At 37.9% G+C, this 19078-nt stretch overlaps 1 protein-coding gene across 2 annotated transcripts in view; it reads left to right on the top strand.

Moving 5' to 3' along the window:
* Positions 1-19078, top strand: part of ABCG1 (ATP binding cassette subfamily G member 1) — a 142841-nt gene that overhangs the window by 87281 nt on the left and 36482 nt on the right. For both annotated transcript variants that reach the window (XM_053704537.1, XM_053704536.1), the window contains exons 3-4: positions 7191-7308; positions 14263-14395. In XM_053704537.1, the coding sequence (XP_053560512.1) occupies positions 7191-7308; positions 14263-14395 (251 nt within the window). The remainder of the gene's footprint in view (positions 1-7190; positions 7309-14262; positions 14396-19078) is intronic.

The raw sequence follows: 19078 nt of genomic DNA, 5'->3' as shown, positions 1-19078 counted from the left end.
ACACATACATACAGGGAGTGCAGAATTATTAGGCAAGTTGTATTTTTGAGGATTAATTATATTATTGAACAACAACCATGTTCTCAATGAACCCAAAAAACTCATTAATATCAAAGCTGAATATTTTTGGAAGTAGTTTTTAGTTTGTTTTTAGTTTTAGCTATTTTAGGGGGATATCTGTGTGTGCAGGTGACTATTACTGTGCATAATTATTAGGCAACTTAACAAAAAAACAAATATATACCCATTTCAATTATTTATTTTTACTAGTGAAACCAATATAACATCTCAACATTCACAAATATACATTTCTGACATTCAAAAACAAAACAAAAACAAATCAGTGACCAATATAGCCACCTTTCTTTGCAAGGACACTCAAAAGCCTGCCATCCATGGATTCTGTCAGTGTTTTGATCTGTTCACCATCAACATTGCGTGCAGCAGCAACCACAGCCTCCCAGATACTGTTCAGAGAGGTGTACTGTTTTCCCTCCTTGTAAATCTCACATTTGATGATGGACCACAGGTTCTCAATGGGGTTCAGATCAGGTGAACAAGGAGGCCATGTCATTAGATTTTCTTCTTTTATACCCTTTCTTGCCAGCCACGCTGTGGAGTACTTGGACGCGTGTGATGGAGCATTGTCCTGCATGAAAATCATGTTTTTCTTGAAGGATGCAGACTTCTTCCTGTACAACTGCTTGAAGAAGGTGTCTTCCAGAAACTGGCAGTAGGACTGGGAGTTGAGCTTGACTCCATCCTCAACCCGAAAAGGCCCCACAAGCTCATCTTTGATGAAACCAGCCCAAACCAGTACTCCACCTCCACCTTGATGGCGTCTGAGTCGGACTGGAGCTCTCTGCCCTTTACCAATCCAGCCACAGGCCCATCCATCTGGCCCATCAAGACTCACTCTCATCAGTCCATAAAACCTTAGAAAAATCAGTCTTGAGATATTTCTTGGCCCAGTCTTGACGTTTCAGCTTGTGTGTCTTGTTCAGTGGTGGTCGTCTTTCAACCTTTATTACCTTGGCCATGTCTCTGAGTATTGCACACCTTGTGCTTTTGGGTACTCCAGTGATGTTGCAGCTCTGAAATATGGCCAAACTGGTGGCAAGTGGCATCTTGGCAGCTGCACGCTTGACTTTTCTCAGTTCATGGGCAGTTATTTTGCGCCTTGGTTTTTCCACACGCTTCTTGTGACCCTGTTGACTATTTTGAATGAAACGCTTGATTGTTCGATGATCACGCTTCAGAAACTTTGCAATTTTAAGAGTGCTGCATCCCTCTGCAAGATATCTCACTATTTTTGACTTTTCTGAGCCTGTCAAGTCCTTTTTTGACCCATTTTGCCAAAGGAAAGGAAGTTGCCTAATAATTATGCACACCTGATAGAGGGTGTTGATGTCATTAGACCACACCCCTTCTCATTACAGAGATGCACATCACCTAATATGCTTTATTGGTAGTAGGCTTTCGAGCCTATACAGCTTGGAGTAAGACAACATGCATAAAGAGGATGATGTGGTCAAAATACTCATTTGCCTAATAATTCTGCACTCCCTTTATATACACACATACATATATACACACGCACACATACATACACATATATACATAGACGTCACGGGTGAAGATGCACTCTCAACAATTTTCGACAGCTGCCAGGGTGCTGTAAACACAAATCCAACTTCCAAATTAAGCACTTGAGATGTCTTTATACATTAATTTTGTTTTTGACTTATTTTGTAAGTTAAATATATACATATGTACATACACATACATATACATATACCTATATATACATACACATATGCTTTCATATATACATACACAAACATATATACATACACATATACATACATACATACATACATAAACATACATACATACACATATACATACATACATACATAAACATACATACATACACATATACATACATACATACACAAACATATATACATACACATATACATACATACATACATACATACATAAACATACATACATACACATATACATACATACATACATACATAAACATACATACATACACATATACATACATACATACACATATACATACATACATACATACATAAACATACATACATACACATATACATACATACATACATACATAAACATACATACATACACATATACATACATACATACATAAACATACATACATACACATATACATACATACATACACATATACATACATACATACATACATAAACATACATACATACACATATACATACATACATACATACACATATACATACATACATACATACATAAACATACATACATACACATATACATACATACATACACATATACATACATACATACATACATAAACATACATACATACACATATACATACATACATACACAAACATATATACATACACATATACATACATACATACATACATAAACATACATACATACACATATACATACATACATACATACATACATAAACATACATACATACACATATACATACATACATACACATATACATACATACATACATACATAAACATACATACATACACATATACATACATACATACATACATACATAAACATACATACATACACATATACATACATACATACATAAACATACATACATACACATATACATACATACATACACATATACATACATACATACATAAACATACATACATACACATATACATACATACATACACATATACATACATACATACATACATAAACATACATACATACACATATACATACATACATACACATATACATACATACATACACATATACATACATACATACATAAACATACATACATACACATATACATACATACATACACATATACATACATACATACATACATACATAAACATACATACATACACATATACATACATACATACATACACATATACATACATACATACACAAACATATATACATACATACATACATAAACATATAAACGTACACATACATATATACATACATACACATAGCCACACTCTAAAATATATATGCATACCTACACATATATACATCTATGCATACACATATACACATTTGTGTCCTTCCCAATGCTTATCATATTTCTTTAACTCTATGTTTTAAAATTCACATTAATAATAAACACACACAAATATATATATATATATAGCCAAAGTATTCAACTTTTTTTGGAAAATCCACAATTTTCTCTGAACCAAGTAAAAATTTACAAAAGTATTTGGTATCCACCATTCTTTAATAATTTTTTTCAAATGCAATATAACAGAAACTTCACTTTTGATTTATGGCTTCATACATTACTTTAAACAGTAAAACAAATGAGAATGACAAAGACAAAAGTATTGGTACTGTTAGCTTAATATTTCATAGCACAGCCTTTGGCGACAATAACTGCAATCAGGCGCTTTCTATAGCTCTGAATAAGAGTTCTACACTTTTCAACTGGGATTTTGTGCCAGTCTTCTTGATTTTCTCTCTTAAAATGCAAAGGTACTAATACATTCGACATATATATACTAGCAGAATAGAGGTTGGTTTATATATATATATATATATATATATATATATATATATATACTAGAAGGATAGAGGTTGGTATATATATATATATATATATATATATATATACTAGCAGAATAGAGGTTGGTTTATATATATATATATATATATATATATATATATATATATATATATATATACTAGAAGGATAGAGGTTGCTATATATATATATATATATATATATATATATATACTAGCAGAATAGAGGTTGGTATATATATATATATATATATATACTAGCACAATAGAGGTTGGTTTATATATATATATATATATATATATATATACTAGCAGGATAGAGGTTGGTTTATATATATATATATATATATACTAGCAGAATAGAGGTTGGTTTATATATATATATATATATATATATATATATATATATACTAGCAGAATAGAGGTTGGTTTATATATATATATATACTAGCAGAATAGAGGTTGGTTTATATATATATATATATATATATATATACTAGCAGAATAGAGGTTGGTTTATATATATATATATATATATATATACTAGCAGAATAGAGGTTGGTTTATATATATATATATATATACTAGCAGAATAGAGGTTGGTTTATATATATATACTAGCAGAATAGAGGTTGGTTTATATATATATATATATATATATATATACTAGCAGAATAGAGGTTGGTTTATATATATATATATATACTAGCAGAATAGAGGTTGGTTTATATATATATATATATATATATATATACTAGCAGGATAGAGGTTGGTTTACATATATATATATTAGTGATGTCGCGAACATAAAAATTTGGGTTAGCGAACGGCAAACGCAAACTTCCACAACTGTTCGCGAACGGGCGAACCGCCATAGACTTCAATAGGCAGGCGAATTTTAAAACCCACAGGGACTCTTTCTGGCCACAATAGTGATGGAAAAGTTGTTTCAAGGGGACTAACACCTGGACTGTGGCATGCCGGAGGGGGATCCATAGCAAAACTCCCATGGAAAATTACATAGTTGATGCAGAGTCTGGTTTTAATCCATAAAGGGCATAAATCACCTAACATTCCTAAATTGTTTGGAATAACGTGCTTTAAAACATCAGGTATGATGTTGCATCGATCAGGTAGTGTAAGGGTTACGCCCGCTTCACAGTGACAGACCAAACTCCCCGTTTAAAGGGACAGTCTACACCAGAATTTTTATTGTTTTAAAAGATAGATAATCCCTTTATTACCCATTTCCCAGTTTTGCATAACTAACACATTTATAATAATATACTTTTAACCTCTGTGATTATCTTGTATCTAAGCCTCTGCAAACTGCCCCTTTTTTCAGTTCTTTTGACAGACTTGCAGTCTAGCCAATCAGTGCCTGCTCCCAGATAACTTCTCGTGCACGAGCACAGTGTTATCTATGAAATACGTGAACTAACACCCTCTAGTAGTGAAAAACTGTTAAAATGCAATCTGAAAGAGGTGGGCTTCAAGGTCTAAGAAATTAGCATATGAACCTCCAAGGTTAAGCTTTCAACTAAGAATACCAAGAGAACAAAGCAAAATTGGTGATAAAAGTAAGGGGTGACACTGTGCCCTGGCAGGCAGGCACTGAAACGCACACGGGTGAAGTAAACTGACTGCTATTATTTAACACAGCCAAAAAAGTGTTTTTTTTTTTTTTTTAAATCTACACTACTGTTACACCAGATATGAGTGGTGGCACTGGGCAAGTGGGCACAGTATACGATGTGAGCCTGACACACACGCTGGCAGGCAGGCAACTGCAATTAGATTACACAGGAAAAAAAAAAAAGCAGACTGATGTTCTAGCCCTAAAAAGGGCTTTTTGGGGCGCTGTCCTTAAAGCAGAGATCAGATGAGTCCTTCAGGACTGTAGTGGACACTGAATACACTAGCCTAGCTATCGATTTCCCTATTAAATCATCAGCAGCTACACTGTCCCTCCTCTCACTAAGAAAGCAGCTTCCGAATGAATCTAAAATGGATGCTGTCCAGGAGGTAGGAGGGTCTGGGAGGGAGGGTCTGCTGCTGATTGGCTGGAATGTGTCTGCTGACTGTGAGGTACAGGGTCAAAGTATTACTCAATGATGACGAATAGGGGGCGGATCGAACATCCCATATGTTCGCCCGCCGCGGCAAATGCGAACAAGCTATGTTCGCCGGGAAGTATTCGCCGGCGAACTTTTCGTGACATCACTAATATATATATATATATATATATATATATAATGTTGCGCTCTAGCAATGCTAGCACACCATAACGCTACCATTTATATAGTCCATTTATAATCTAGGCCATAGATGATTGTATTTAATATGTTCTCAAGTTTCATAGATTTAAATTGTGATTTGAACATTATTTCATTTTTTTTAAAGGGTCACTCAAGTCAAAATTAAACCATCATGATGCAGATAGGGAATGCAATTTTAAAAACTTTCCAGTTTACTTTTATAATCTATTTTGCTTTGTTCTCTTTGTATTCTTTGTTGAAAGCTAAACCTAGGTAGGGCCATATGCTTATTTCTAAGCCCTTAAAGGCCACCTCTTATCTCAGTGATAAGACAGTGCTAGTTCATGTGTGCCATATAGATACCATTGTGCTCACTCCTGTGGGGTTATTTATGAGTCAGCACTGATTGGCTAAAAGGTACGTCTGTCAAAAGATCTGAAATAAGGGAGCAGAGTCTTAGATACCAGGTAATCACAGAGGTAAAAAGTATTAATATAACAGTACTGGTTATGCAAAACTGGGGAATGTGTAAAAGAGGTATTATCTATCTTTAAACAATAAAAATTCTGGATTAGAAAAAACAATCTGGTTTATTTAAATGTATGCTCAGCATGTGGAAGAATTTTAACATTAACAAAAATCTTTGAAAATAGCCAAGAATGTGAAGTACAAGAGTTAAAATGTGAAAAAGTTAACCAATTCTTTGAGAAACAGCAAAATAGATGTTTTCTGATTGGCTGTCTTGTATAAAATATAGAAAGTGTTTATATGGCCCAAATTCAGATAAAGTGCAATCATTAGACCTCCCAACCATTCAGGAGATTGAGGGATTATCACAGGTTGCAAGGTCTACCCCTGTCCCTCTTGCAGCTTCCCCAATCAGGGCAAATGTGCCTGCTCCGACCATGACATTTAAGATGACACCCATCAACAAACTCCCACCCACTGCACCCCTGATCTGCATAAGCTCCACCCACAAAACACTGCTGAAACTCTGCCCACAAGTCCCCATCACTTTCCTGTCCAGGGAAGTCTCTAGGAAATCTTTAGAGCTATGCAAATGATATACAAATGCAAAAACCCTGTCAAGACCCATACAATGCACTCAAGAGAACTCAGATTGGTTGGAATAAAGCTCAATATCAGTCATATGATTTATTTTGTGCAGTAATGTTTGTTACTTTTTACCAATAAAACAAAAGTTGATCCGTTACCATTATTAGCGAAGGTCTTACAGATGTGTTTAGTACTGTAGAAATCAGTGGATCACTTTTAACTCAGTTGTTTTTTCCACTTGTGTTGTAAAATGTTTATTAAATAGTTTGTGGTTTTATCATCCAGGGTACAAGACTTTGTTGAAGGGAATCTCTGGAAGGTTCAGCTGTGGGGAACTTGTTGCAATCATGGGACCATCTGGGGCAGGAAAGTCCACCCTTATGAATATCCTAGCAGGATACAGGTTGGTGATTTTTATTATATGTATAAAGTTGTGCAACTATATTAGAGAGAGAGAGAAAAAAAAAAGATATTGAAACAGCTACTAAACACTGAAAATCCAAAACTAAGTGCACCCAAAACTAGCCTAAATGAGCTGGCAGCTTCTTAAAGGGACGTGAAACTAAAAGTAAACTTTCATGGTTCAGATAGAACATTCCATTTTAAGAGACTTTTCAAGTTTATGTCTATTATCCTCTGTTATCATTCTCTTACTGTGCTTCGTTTAAAAGCATATATAGGTAGGTTCATGAGCACCAATGCACCACTGAGAGCTAGCTTGTGATTGGTGGCTGCACTTATATGTCTCTTGCCATTGGCACTAGGTGTGATAAGACAGCTTCTAGTAGTGCATTACTGCTTTGGAGCTGACTTTAGCTATGTGTTTAACACTGTCATATGCAAGCACTAGGGCAGTTATAAAATGCTCTAATGCATTAGAGCTTTTTCATTTTGCCACTTTGATGTCCCTTTAACTGATGTGACGATTCATTTTTTTCCAAAAAAACTCAAAGATAAGATAGAAAACAATATCAAAATATGTATTAAGTAAGTAAAATGCAAGGTAAATGAAATAAATAGTTTTACTTGCATTTAAAGGGAGATAAATCCCCAAATTTTTCTTTCATGATTTAGACAGTGTGTACAATTTACAAAAAAAAACAAAAACCTTCCAAATATATTATCAAATTTACATTGTTCTTTAGTATCCTTTATTAAAAAGCAGGTGGGTAGGTATAGGTGCGTAAATGTGTCTAGTGCACTTATATGACCATAGATTTGAAGAATGCTTGGAACAATGTTATATATGGTTCAAACACTGCTGCCATCTAGTGTTCAAAAGCATTCTTGCCAAGCCTCTACCTTATAGCTCTCCAGATATACGTGCACTCCTGACAGGAGTAAATTGGAAACCTATTTTAAAGTTATATGGTTTATCTTCATCATGAAAGAAACATTTAGAGCTTCACGTCCCTTTAAATTTATCTTAATTGGTACTTACAGGTTACTCATAAATTTCATAGGGATTTCCCTTTTTTTACAACACAGCCCGTTTAAGCATTGTGGTTTAACACTAATAATAAATAAACCAAATGCTTTAGTATTCAAATAGTTTCAAAATGTTTCAAATTGCCTAAACCAGCTATTGATTTGAAAACAACCTAGGTTACAGATTTTGCTTTTTGGCCTTTGGTGCGTGTGACAAACACAATTTTTACATAAAAATGGGAGGTGTTTGATGTCCATTTAAAACTTTAGGGTGTGGATACCATATCCCAAAACCACCATGCTCTTTACATCTTAAAGCTTAAAGGGACAGTCTACTTAAATGTTTATTGTTTAGAAAGATAGATAATCCCTTTATTACCCATTCCCCAGTTTTGCATAACTAACACTATTATATTAATACACTTTTTAACTCTTTGATTACCTTGTATCTAAGCCTCATCAGACTGCCCCCTTATCTCAGTTTTTTTTTGACAGACTTGCATTTCAGCCAGTCAGTGCTAACTCATAAATAACTCCACGGGAGTAAGCACAGTGCTATCTACAGTATATGGCACACATGAAGTAGCACTATATCGGTGAAAACTCTTCAAAATGCACTGAGATAAGAAGTGGACTTCAACAGCTTAGAAATCAGTTTATGAGCCTACCTATGTTTAGCTTCCAACAAAGAAAACCAAGAGAACAAAGCAAATTTTATGATAAAAGTAATTTGGATTTCTTTTTAATAAACTTGCATGCCCTATCTGAATAATTTTGAATTGACTGTCCCTTTAAGAACAGCAATAAAACCCCTTTATACACATATATTGCTAAATACTGCTACAGTACACACAAGCTCCTACCTACTAGTTTTAATTAGTACGACGAAAAGCTGAACAAGTCATGGGGTCTGAAGAATTGTGTGAGCCAATGATCAAAGTATCTAAAGAAAACGCATTTGATTGGGGAAAAAAGATAATCGTAAAAAGTGCCTGACTTTGCCTGTTTGTTTCACATATTGACAGGAAGTAAACTCTTCACTACAATTGCTCTCTGGTAGGAACTGAAATAACAAGTTTAATTTGCATCTAATTCGTTTAGTATTTGTTATAATTTTTTGTATGTGCAGAAATGTGATGAAGGTAGATACATATGAGTTACACATGCTGCAGGGTGTGCAGAGGGGAACATGCATTGCACACCTGGACACCACACAAATAGTGACCCAGGACAGCAGTATCCATGTTCCTCCCTGCACACCCTGCAGCACGTGTAACTCATAAGTGTCCAGGAAAACATGGCCGAGGTGGCAACTCTAGATGAAAGTATATTTACTAATTTACTAGGAGCTTGGCGACTGCATTAAAGGGACATGAAACCCAATTTCCAGTTTTTCTTCTGTTATCAAATTTGCTTGATTTCATTTCTTGGTATCCTTTGTTGAAGGAGCAGCAACACATTACTGGGAGAAAGCTGAACAAATCAGGTGTGCAGCTACTAATCAGCAGCTTGCTCCCAGTAGTGCATTGCTGCTCCTGAGCCTACCTAGGTATGCTTTTCAACAAAGGATACAAAGTGAACCAAGCAACTTACATGAAATAAGCAATTGGAAAGTTGTATTGCATGTTCATCAAAGTTCAATTGAGACCTAACATCCCTTTAACATGCATAGAGCGTGTTAGGTGTAGATATCAGAGATGCGAGCTTATACTATGGGCCGATAATTTGGTGACCTAGAATCTGTGAATCTTCTACAGTTTACAGATTAGGGTGCAAATGATCATTTTTGTGTATGCTGAGGGCAGTGTGTAATGGGTCATTTGGGGCTATGGAAACTGATGGAGGATGTGGTCAGAACTCATGTAAGATGCTTAAAGGGACATTAACTTAATACATGCACCTCCTTCTAATTATGTGTGCTGCTATTTTGGAACCTAGGTTTCACTGCAGGTATATAAAGTCCAGCCATGTCTTCATCGACACTTATGAGTTACACATGCTGCAAGTTGTGCAGGGAGGAACATGAATAATGCTGTCCAGGGTCACTATTTGTGTGCTGTTTAGGTGTGCAGTGCATATTGCCCACTGCACACCCTGCAGCATGTGTAACTCATAAGTGTTTAGGAAAAAATAGCTGAGGTGGCAACCCTAATATAAATGAGAGTTGATGCACATGTACAAACATGCCAGCACTGGCAGGGCCGTTTCTAGGGGCGGGCAGACTGGGCAGTAGCCCGGGGCGCAATAGGGAGCAGTGGGGAGCAGTTTTACAAAATTTTAAATTTTTTTATTTTTATTTTTGTTAAAAAGTAAAGTGTTGTGCCCCAGCAAGAGCGCTGCTAAAGTTAGAGGTAGTGCCAGTTAGCGGTACTTTACTCTTAACCTGACTGAAATCCTTTTTATTGCCGGCCGGTCTGACTAACTGGTGCACAGACTGAGCAAGCAAGAGCTAACTGAGTGATTGCAAATTAAATTGGGACGCGGGCACGCGATGGAAGAAGTCAGAGGCAGACACTGTCAGACAGTTAGCGCGGGAGGAAGTAGTTTCCTTTTTCCCGTGGCTGCAGTCACTGTCAGAGGCAGAGCTAATTAGAGTTGGTCCCAGTCCCAGCGGTCCGGACAGGCTGACAGCATCATCCTCTCAAAACAGTGCTGTGCACCTGCACCTGTATCCCCAGCCAGACCCCCACAGATCTGCGCATCAGAGAGTGGTAAGTTCCTCCGGCTCCCACTCTCTGTCCTGTCTGACAGCAGGGCAAGCTGCCTGTCATTGAACACCTGACCATGACCGGACACTCAGTCCGGTAACGGTTTAACAAAATATAAATGACTTACTTTAGTGCAGAAGACTATGGGACTGTGGACACAACTACTATTGGTGATCACTGATTGTATGTAAACTAAGAGCAGAGAGTTTCTGGGGATATGCTAATGCGTGGGAAGAGTGGCAGTGTCTGTAATAGTGGGAGTTTGCCTGGTGTTTTTTTTTTCTCAGTGTGTCTTATAAGTGCAATATTGTGCAATGTCACACAGTGTTGACTGTTGAGCTCTCATATGGCTGCCTCCAGATGGATTCAGCATGGAATTCCCAGACCCAGTTGACATTGTCAGTGACCTACCTGTGACTCCTCACCATCTAAGTTATGGTGGTAGGTGAATAAGGAGACAACAGTCCCATACCCTCTTTTTTATTTTTAGAAAATACGTGTTTAAAAACAAGTATTTATTTATTTAAATCTCAGTCCTTGCATCAAATTTAATAGCCCCTCTGGGGTACTTACCCATCTCTGGAGGGTCCCTGGGGGAGTCCTGGTGATTAGTGGTAGTGAGGGGGCACCAATGTGTAAGCAGCCCGGACACTGAACGGACATATGGCTGTCTCAGATAGGGACAGATAGGTTTGCCATTGTGGCCCTGTTTTCCTGGACACTTATGAGTTACACATGCTGCAGGGTGCGTAGGGAGAAACATGTATTGTGTTTCTGGACAGCACTATTCATATTCCTCCATGCACACCCTGCAGCATGTGTAACTTATAAGTGTCCTGTATTTTAAGGGACAGGTGGCAACCCTAGTCAGAGCCCAGAATTAGAGACTGTCCCTCTCATATTGGGACTGCAGGGAAATCTGAAAAAGTATGGTGTATAGAATCATACTGGAATGCAGTGACAGCTAGATTCAAAATGGTGGCACCCATGATCAGAAAAAGCCCAGTATGCTTATATGCATATGCTAATAAAATTTATTTAGTGTTTAATTTCACTTAAATGAGTCAAAGCTAGTTTACTGGACTGTAGTATTCTTGGCAGCCAATAAGTTAAGAAAAATCACCACTTTTAATTAATCCAAAATATTTAAAGGGACAGGAAACCCCAACATTTTCTTACATGATTAAGATAGAACATACAATTACAAACAACTTTTTAATTTACTTATATTATCAAATTTGCTTCTTTCTCTTGATATTCATTTCCGAAGAAACAGCATTGCACTACTGGCAGCTAGCTGAACTCTTCTAGTTAGCCAATAACAAGAGACAAATGTGTGCAGGCACCAATCAGCAGCTAGCTCCCACCAGTGTAGGATATGTGTGTATTCATTTTCAACAAGGGATACTAAGAGAACAAAGCACATTTGAAAATATAAGTGAATTTAAAAGTGTCTTAAAATTACATGCCCTATCTGAATACTGCAAGTTTAATTTTGACTTTCCTGTCCCTTTAAATTAGCAGTCTTAAAGGGCCACTAAACCCAAAATCTTTCTTTCATGATTCAGATAGAGAATAGAACTTTAAACAACATTACAATTTACTTCTATTATTTATTTTGCTTCATTTTTTAGATATCCTTAGTTGAAGAAAAAGCAATGCACATGGGTGAGCCAATCACACAAGGCTTCTATGTGCAGCAACCAATCAGCAGCTACTGAGCATATCTAGATATGCTTTTCAGCAAAGAATATCAAGAGAATAAAACAAATTAGATAATAGAAGTAAATTAGAAAGATGTTTAAAATTGCATTCTCTTTCTAAATCATGAAAGAAAAAATGTGGGTCTCATGTCCCTTTAAGCTCACAGTGCATTTACACATGTGTGACTGAAGTACTCTGACTCACTAATGTTTTATAGAAATGAGGAAGAATCTACAACAACTAATAGAACTAAACACCTTTTTAAGAGACATTTTCAGATTTAAAGGGACAGTCTAGTCAAAATTAAGCTTTCATTATTCAGATAGGACTTGTAATTTTAATCAACTTTCCCATTTACTTTTATTATAAAATTTGCTTTGTTCTCTTGTTATTCTTAGTTGAAACTAAACCTAGGCAGGCTCATATGCTAATTTCTAAGCCCCTGAGGGCTGCCTCTTATCACATGTTTTTTAAATTGCTTTTGACAACAAGAGACTGTGGGCCATATAGATTACACTGTGTTAAGGCACAGGGAGTTATTTAAGAGTTAGCACAACACAATGCTAAATGCAACTCAATAGATTTTATATAGTCACAGTCATGTGATCAGGGGGCTGTCAGAAGGTTCTTAGATACAAGGTAATCACAGAGGTAAAAAGAATATTAATACAACAGTCTTGGTTATGCAAAACTGGGGGATGGGTGATAAAGGGATTATCTGTCTTTTAAAACAATAACAATTCTATTGTAGACTGTCCCTTTAAGCTGTCAGCAGATAACTTGCTCAGGGATAAGAAATGATTTCAGCAGGTTACTTAGACATTCTAAAGCTTGTATGTTTAATCACTAGCCAGATTCAGACTGATTCAGCTCTTTGCTATCTTGTTTCATTTTCAGGCTAGCTACTACCAAAATTATTTGTGTATTTAACTAGCATTTTATCATAGCTATTAAAGGGATATTTCACTCTAAATTGTTTGCACTGTAATGCATGTACTACTTGAGTGTTAAATTGCTATGAAACCCAAACTATTTCTGTCATTATTCAGATAGAGCATGTAATGATAAACATTAATCTCTTTTCTTAGTATCCTTTGCTGAAAATCATACATTGGTTGGTTTAGGATTAGCAATGGGAGCTAGTTACTGATTGGTGGCTGCACATGTATGCCTTTTGTCATTGGCTCACCTTATGTGCTCAGCTAGCCCCCAGTTGTTGGGATGGGCATGCCTCCAATAATATGTTGTGCCACCGGATTCATAAACTGGCACTCCCACTGTTCTGCATTAGTCCGGAGGAATTCTCTAATACAGGTTGCCCATACTCAACAGTGTAGAACAAGATCTCAAAGTAAACAATGAATTGCAAGCTGGCACCATATTACACAGTGACATTCTTGTACACTTTCTGTGCACAAATATTTCAAAGGAGACATTGATGATGTCTTAAATCTATAAGGTGCTTATCAAATGATTTGACGCCATAACTAAATTGCTTCATTTGATGTTTATTTCAGAGAGACAGGGATGAAGGGGGAGGTTCACATTAATGGACAACCTCGAGACCTACGCTCTTTCCGCAAAGTATCTTGTTACATCATGCAAGACGATATGCTGTTACCTCATCTTACAGTACAGGAGGCCATGATGGTAAATGCATTTTATTAGAGGAGAATGAAAGTAAATGTTTTATATATATAATTTCTTAATAGGGTCTCTAGCCACAGTATTAAATATGCAAGATACCAACTACAGTCTTACAGCAGAATGTCACAGTCAGTTTTTTGTTTGGTTTTTCAAGTTACTTATTGGGGTTAGAGTTATGGATTAGGGTTGGGGCTTGGGTTAACCCCTTTAAATCCTACCAGGGGATTAACAAAAAGTTGGTAATAAAGCCTGAGACATTTGTATACTGACAACATATATATATATTGGCATACTGTATACTGGCAGCTATACTTGATCTGTTTAACAGAGTGATATGTATTTTGCTGGGGCTTGACACAAAGCCGAAAAGTTGATACTGTAAATTTTTATGGATTCAGAATAAAGAATTGATTTTAAATCCTGTTATTGCCTCTACATTTGATGAATACGGAAAATTAATTTTTTGGAAGGAACACCCAGGCAGTTATTATAAAGATGGAAGTGAGTACATGGCAATGACAATTATATATATATATATATATATATATATATATATATATATATATATATATATATATACCTATAAACACACACACACTTACATACAGTATATACATATATATATGCCTATACAGGGAGTGCAGAATTATTAGGCAAGTTGTATTTTTGAGGATTAATTTTATTATTGAACAACAACCATGTTCTCAATGAACCCAAAAAACTCATTAATATCAAAGCTGAATAGTTTTGGAAGTAGTTTTTAGTTTGTTTTTAGTTATAGCTATTTTAGGGGGATATCTGTGTGTGTAGGTGACTATTACTGTGCATAATTATTAGGCAACTTAACAAAAAACAAATATATACCCATTTCAATTATTTATTTTTACCAGTGAAACCAATATAACATCTCAACATTCACAAATATACATTTCTGACATTCAAAAACAAAACAAAAACAAATCAGTGACCAATATAGCCACCTTTCTTTGCAAGGACACTCAAAAGCCTGCCATCCATGGATTCTGTCAGTGTTTTGATCTGTTCACCATCAACATTGCGTGCAGCAGCAACCACAGCCTCCCAGACACTGTTCAGAGAGGTGTACTGTTTTCCCTCCTTGTAAATCTCCAATTTGATGATGGACCACAGGTTCTCAATGGGGTTCAGATCAGGTGAACACGGAGGCCATGTCATTAGATTTTCTTCTTTTATACCCTTTCTTGCCAGCCACGCTGTGGAGTACTTGGACGCGTGTGATGGAGCATTGTCCTGCATGAAAATCATGTTTTTCTTGAAGGATGCAGACTTCTTCCTGTACCACTGCTTGAAGAAGGTGTCTTCCAGAAACTGGCAGTAGGACTGGGAGTTGAGCTTGACTCCATCCTCAACCCGAAAAGGCCCCACAAGCTCATCTTTGATGATACCAGCCCAAACCAGTACTCCACCTCCACCTTGCTGGCGTCTGAGTCGGACTGGAGCTCTCTGCCCTTTACCAATCCAGCCACGGGCCCATCCATCTGGCCCATCAAGACTCACTCTCATTTCATCAGTCCATAAAACCTTAGAAAAATCAGTCTTGAGATATTTCTTGGCCCAGTCTTGACGTTTCAGCTTGTGTGTCTTGTTCAGTGGTGGTCGTCTTTCAGCCTTTCTTACCTTGGCCATGTCTCTGAGTATTGCACACCTTGTGCTTTTGGGCACTCCAGTGATGTTGCAGCTCTGAAATATGGCCAAACTGGTGGCAAGTGGCATCTTGGCAGCTGCACGCTTGACTTTTCTCAGTTCATGGGCAGTTATTTTGCGCCTTGGTTTTTCCACACGCTTCTTGCGACCCTGTTGACTATTTTGAATGAAACGCTTGATTGTTCGATGATCACGCTTCAGAAGTTTTGCAATTTTAAGAGTGCTGCATCCCTCTGCAAGATATCTCACTATTTTTGACTTTTCTGAGCCTGTCAAGTCCTTCTTTTGACCCATTTTGCCAAAGGAAAGGGTGTTGATGTCATTAGACCACACCCCTTCTAATTACAGAGATGCACATCACCTAATATGCTTAATTGGTAGTAGGCTTTCGAGCCTATACAGCTTGGAGTAAGACAACATGCATAAAGAGGATGATGTGGTCAAAATACTCATTTGCCTAATAATTCTGCACTCCCTGTACATACAGGATTTAATGGAGTTAACCCAAGCCCTAACTCTAATCCCTAACCCCAATCAGTAACATTAAAAAATAATCTCAACCCCAAACCATAACATTAGATCAAGATAACTGACTGTGGCATTCTGCTGTAAGACTGTAGATGGGGATTTTGCAGATTTAATATTGTGGTTAGAGACCCTATTAGGAAATGTTAGTGCTTCTTTTAAATAAATACATCATATAAACTAAAGCAAAACTGTCAGTGCTCAGAGAGAGAGAGAGAGAGGCTGATTTAGATGATAATATACAGTAATAGGTCGGTGTTGCATTACTTGTAATCTATAACCCTCTATCCAAAATGAACCAATTATTAATTAGTTGAATGCTGTATAAGCAGGTTACAAATTTTGTCATTAGGCAAAGTAGACAGCTACCTACAAGTACTTTTCCCTTGCCTGTAAAATGATTCAACATTACAATAAACTCTGTCTCTTTAAACTGCGTGTTCTCTACCCGTGGGATGAGCAAATATCAGAACATTTGATTTGATTTGATAGAACAATTGTTTTCTGTGATAGTCATGATATTTTTGACAGACCCTGTGGTCAGAACTAAAAGAATTGACCTTGTGTAGCTTTGAGAAGCTGTTTTCTAAAAGACAAGGTTACTAGCCTCAGCTATTGTGTACTGTCATTAAAGTTAGTGATAAACATTCCATTGTTCAATCACATCTAGAGAGCAGACGCCTCAGTGATAAGAAAAGCCAAGTGTGTGTCTTGTGTTTAAGTTGTTATCAGCTTGAGTAAGGCATTCTATTGTATCATGTCAAAGGGCGTGTTCCCTCCATCTAATGTACAACATTGTTTCAACCCCCCATCTGGGGTCTGACCTGCATAAATACTGGGCATATGGCCCTTAATAAAGTTCAATTTTGTTTTACCTTGAATGTGGAGCCTGGTCTCATGTTTGAGGGGGGAACTGATTGGGGTTGTGAATTGCTGATTCCCTATTCAGGACATTGTTCATCTGGTATTAACCCTTGGTATCCTGTTGGTACCGTTACAATTGGTGGCAAGCGACGGAATGAACCTTATCGCCTAGAAGAGCAACTACACAAGCCAGTAACCTCAGGAAGAGGGGGATTATTACAATACTGACTAAGATGGAAAGAGTACCAGGGACAGAAGGAACCAATGGGCCCAGCATATCAGACAGAACCCCGGAAGAAGCAAGCATATTATGGCCCCAACCCATCTGCCAAAATTTTCGACCGGGTCATAGCAGCTGTGGAGGCCAACCTACTTCGCCAAAGCAGCGCTGCAGCAGCCCAAGTCACAGCAACCCCAGTGGAAAAGAGAAAAGGTAATTTTGCAGCTTTTAAAAACTTCCTGGAAACAGAAGGAGAGATTGATGGGTACCTTGCTGATTTTGAGAGGCAATGTGCACTACACAAGGTACCCGCAGAGGACTGGGTCACGATATTATCCGGAAAATTATCCGGCCGGGCCAGTGAGGCTTTTCGGGCCATTCCAGATGAGGAAGTCGGGGATTATAATACTGTAAAAGAGGCTCTGCTCTCCAGGTATGCGGTTACACCGGAGGCATACCGGAGACGGTTCAGAGACACTGTTAAATTAGCTGGAGATTCCTACCTTGAGTGGGCATGTAAGGTGCACCGCACAGCAGCTCACTGGATAGCAGGGTGCCAAGCCGTATCTGGGGAAGAGGTGCTGCAGCTATTACTGTTGGAACATTGCTTCGACAAGTTACCCACAGGAGTTCGAGAGTGGGTTCGGGACCGTAAACCCTCCACCCTGCATGAAGCGGCTCGCTTGGCAGATGAGTATACGGATGCCCGCAAACTGGACACTGCTACCACTAAGCCCCCTGCTAGAGTGGAGTACAGACCCCCAGTCACCCCAGCAGCTGCCAGTTACCAAACCCCGGCGCACCGCTATACCACACGGCCTCCGGCCACGAACTACCCTCAGAGAGCCCGGTTCAATTCGCGGGGCTACTCACAACCTATTCGGTGCTTTGGATGTAAGCAACTAGGGCACAAAAGACCAGAGTGTCCCCTAAACGCAGCGAACAAAGCGCAGTCCTGGAGAAGACCCACCGGCGGAATCCCACGTAATCCTCAGCCTGCGGCCCGCTACGTAGAGGCGCAAGAATGCTGGGGCATCCTACATGAAGCAGACCTTGTGCAAGCTGCCCGCCGGAATAACCGGCAACTGGTTAAAGTGAATGGGAAGGATGTCAGTGGTCTACGGGATACTGGTGCTACCACGACCTTGCTTCAAAAGAATTTGGTGTCTGAGAAACAGCACACTGGAGACACTGTGACTGTGAGGGTAGCAGGGGGCGCTGTGTTCCGCCTACCTGTTGCCAGGGTACATTTGGATTGGGGAGTGGGCGCTAGACCTGTGAATGTGGGGGTCATGAAGGACTTACCCGCTGATGTTCTCCTTGGAAATAACTTGGCCCCCCCTTGTTTCTGCCTACGCTCCTATGGGTCCCGCTGATGTTAACCCTGTGACTAC

This window comes from Bombina bombina, chromosome 3 (genome assembly GCF_027579735.1).
Source record: "Bombina bombina isolate aBomBom1 chromosome 3, aBomBom1.pri, whole genome shotgun sequence".
NCBI classification, from domain to species: Eukaryota; Metazoa; Chordata; class Amphibia; order Anura; family Bombinatoridae; genus Bombina; species Bombina bombina.
Note: the sequence above shows the minus strand (reverse complement) of the source record. Positions and strands in the feature narration are given on the sequence as shown.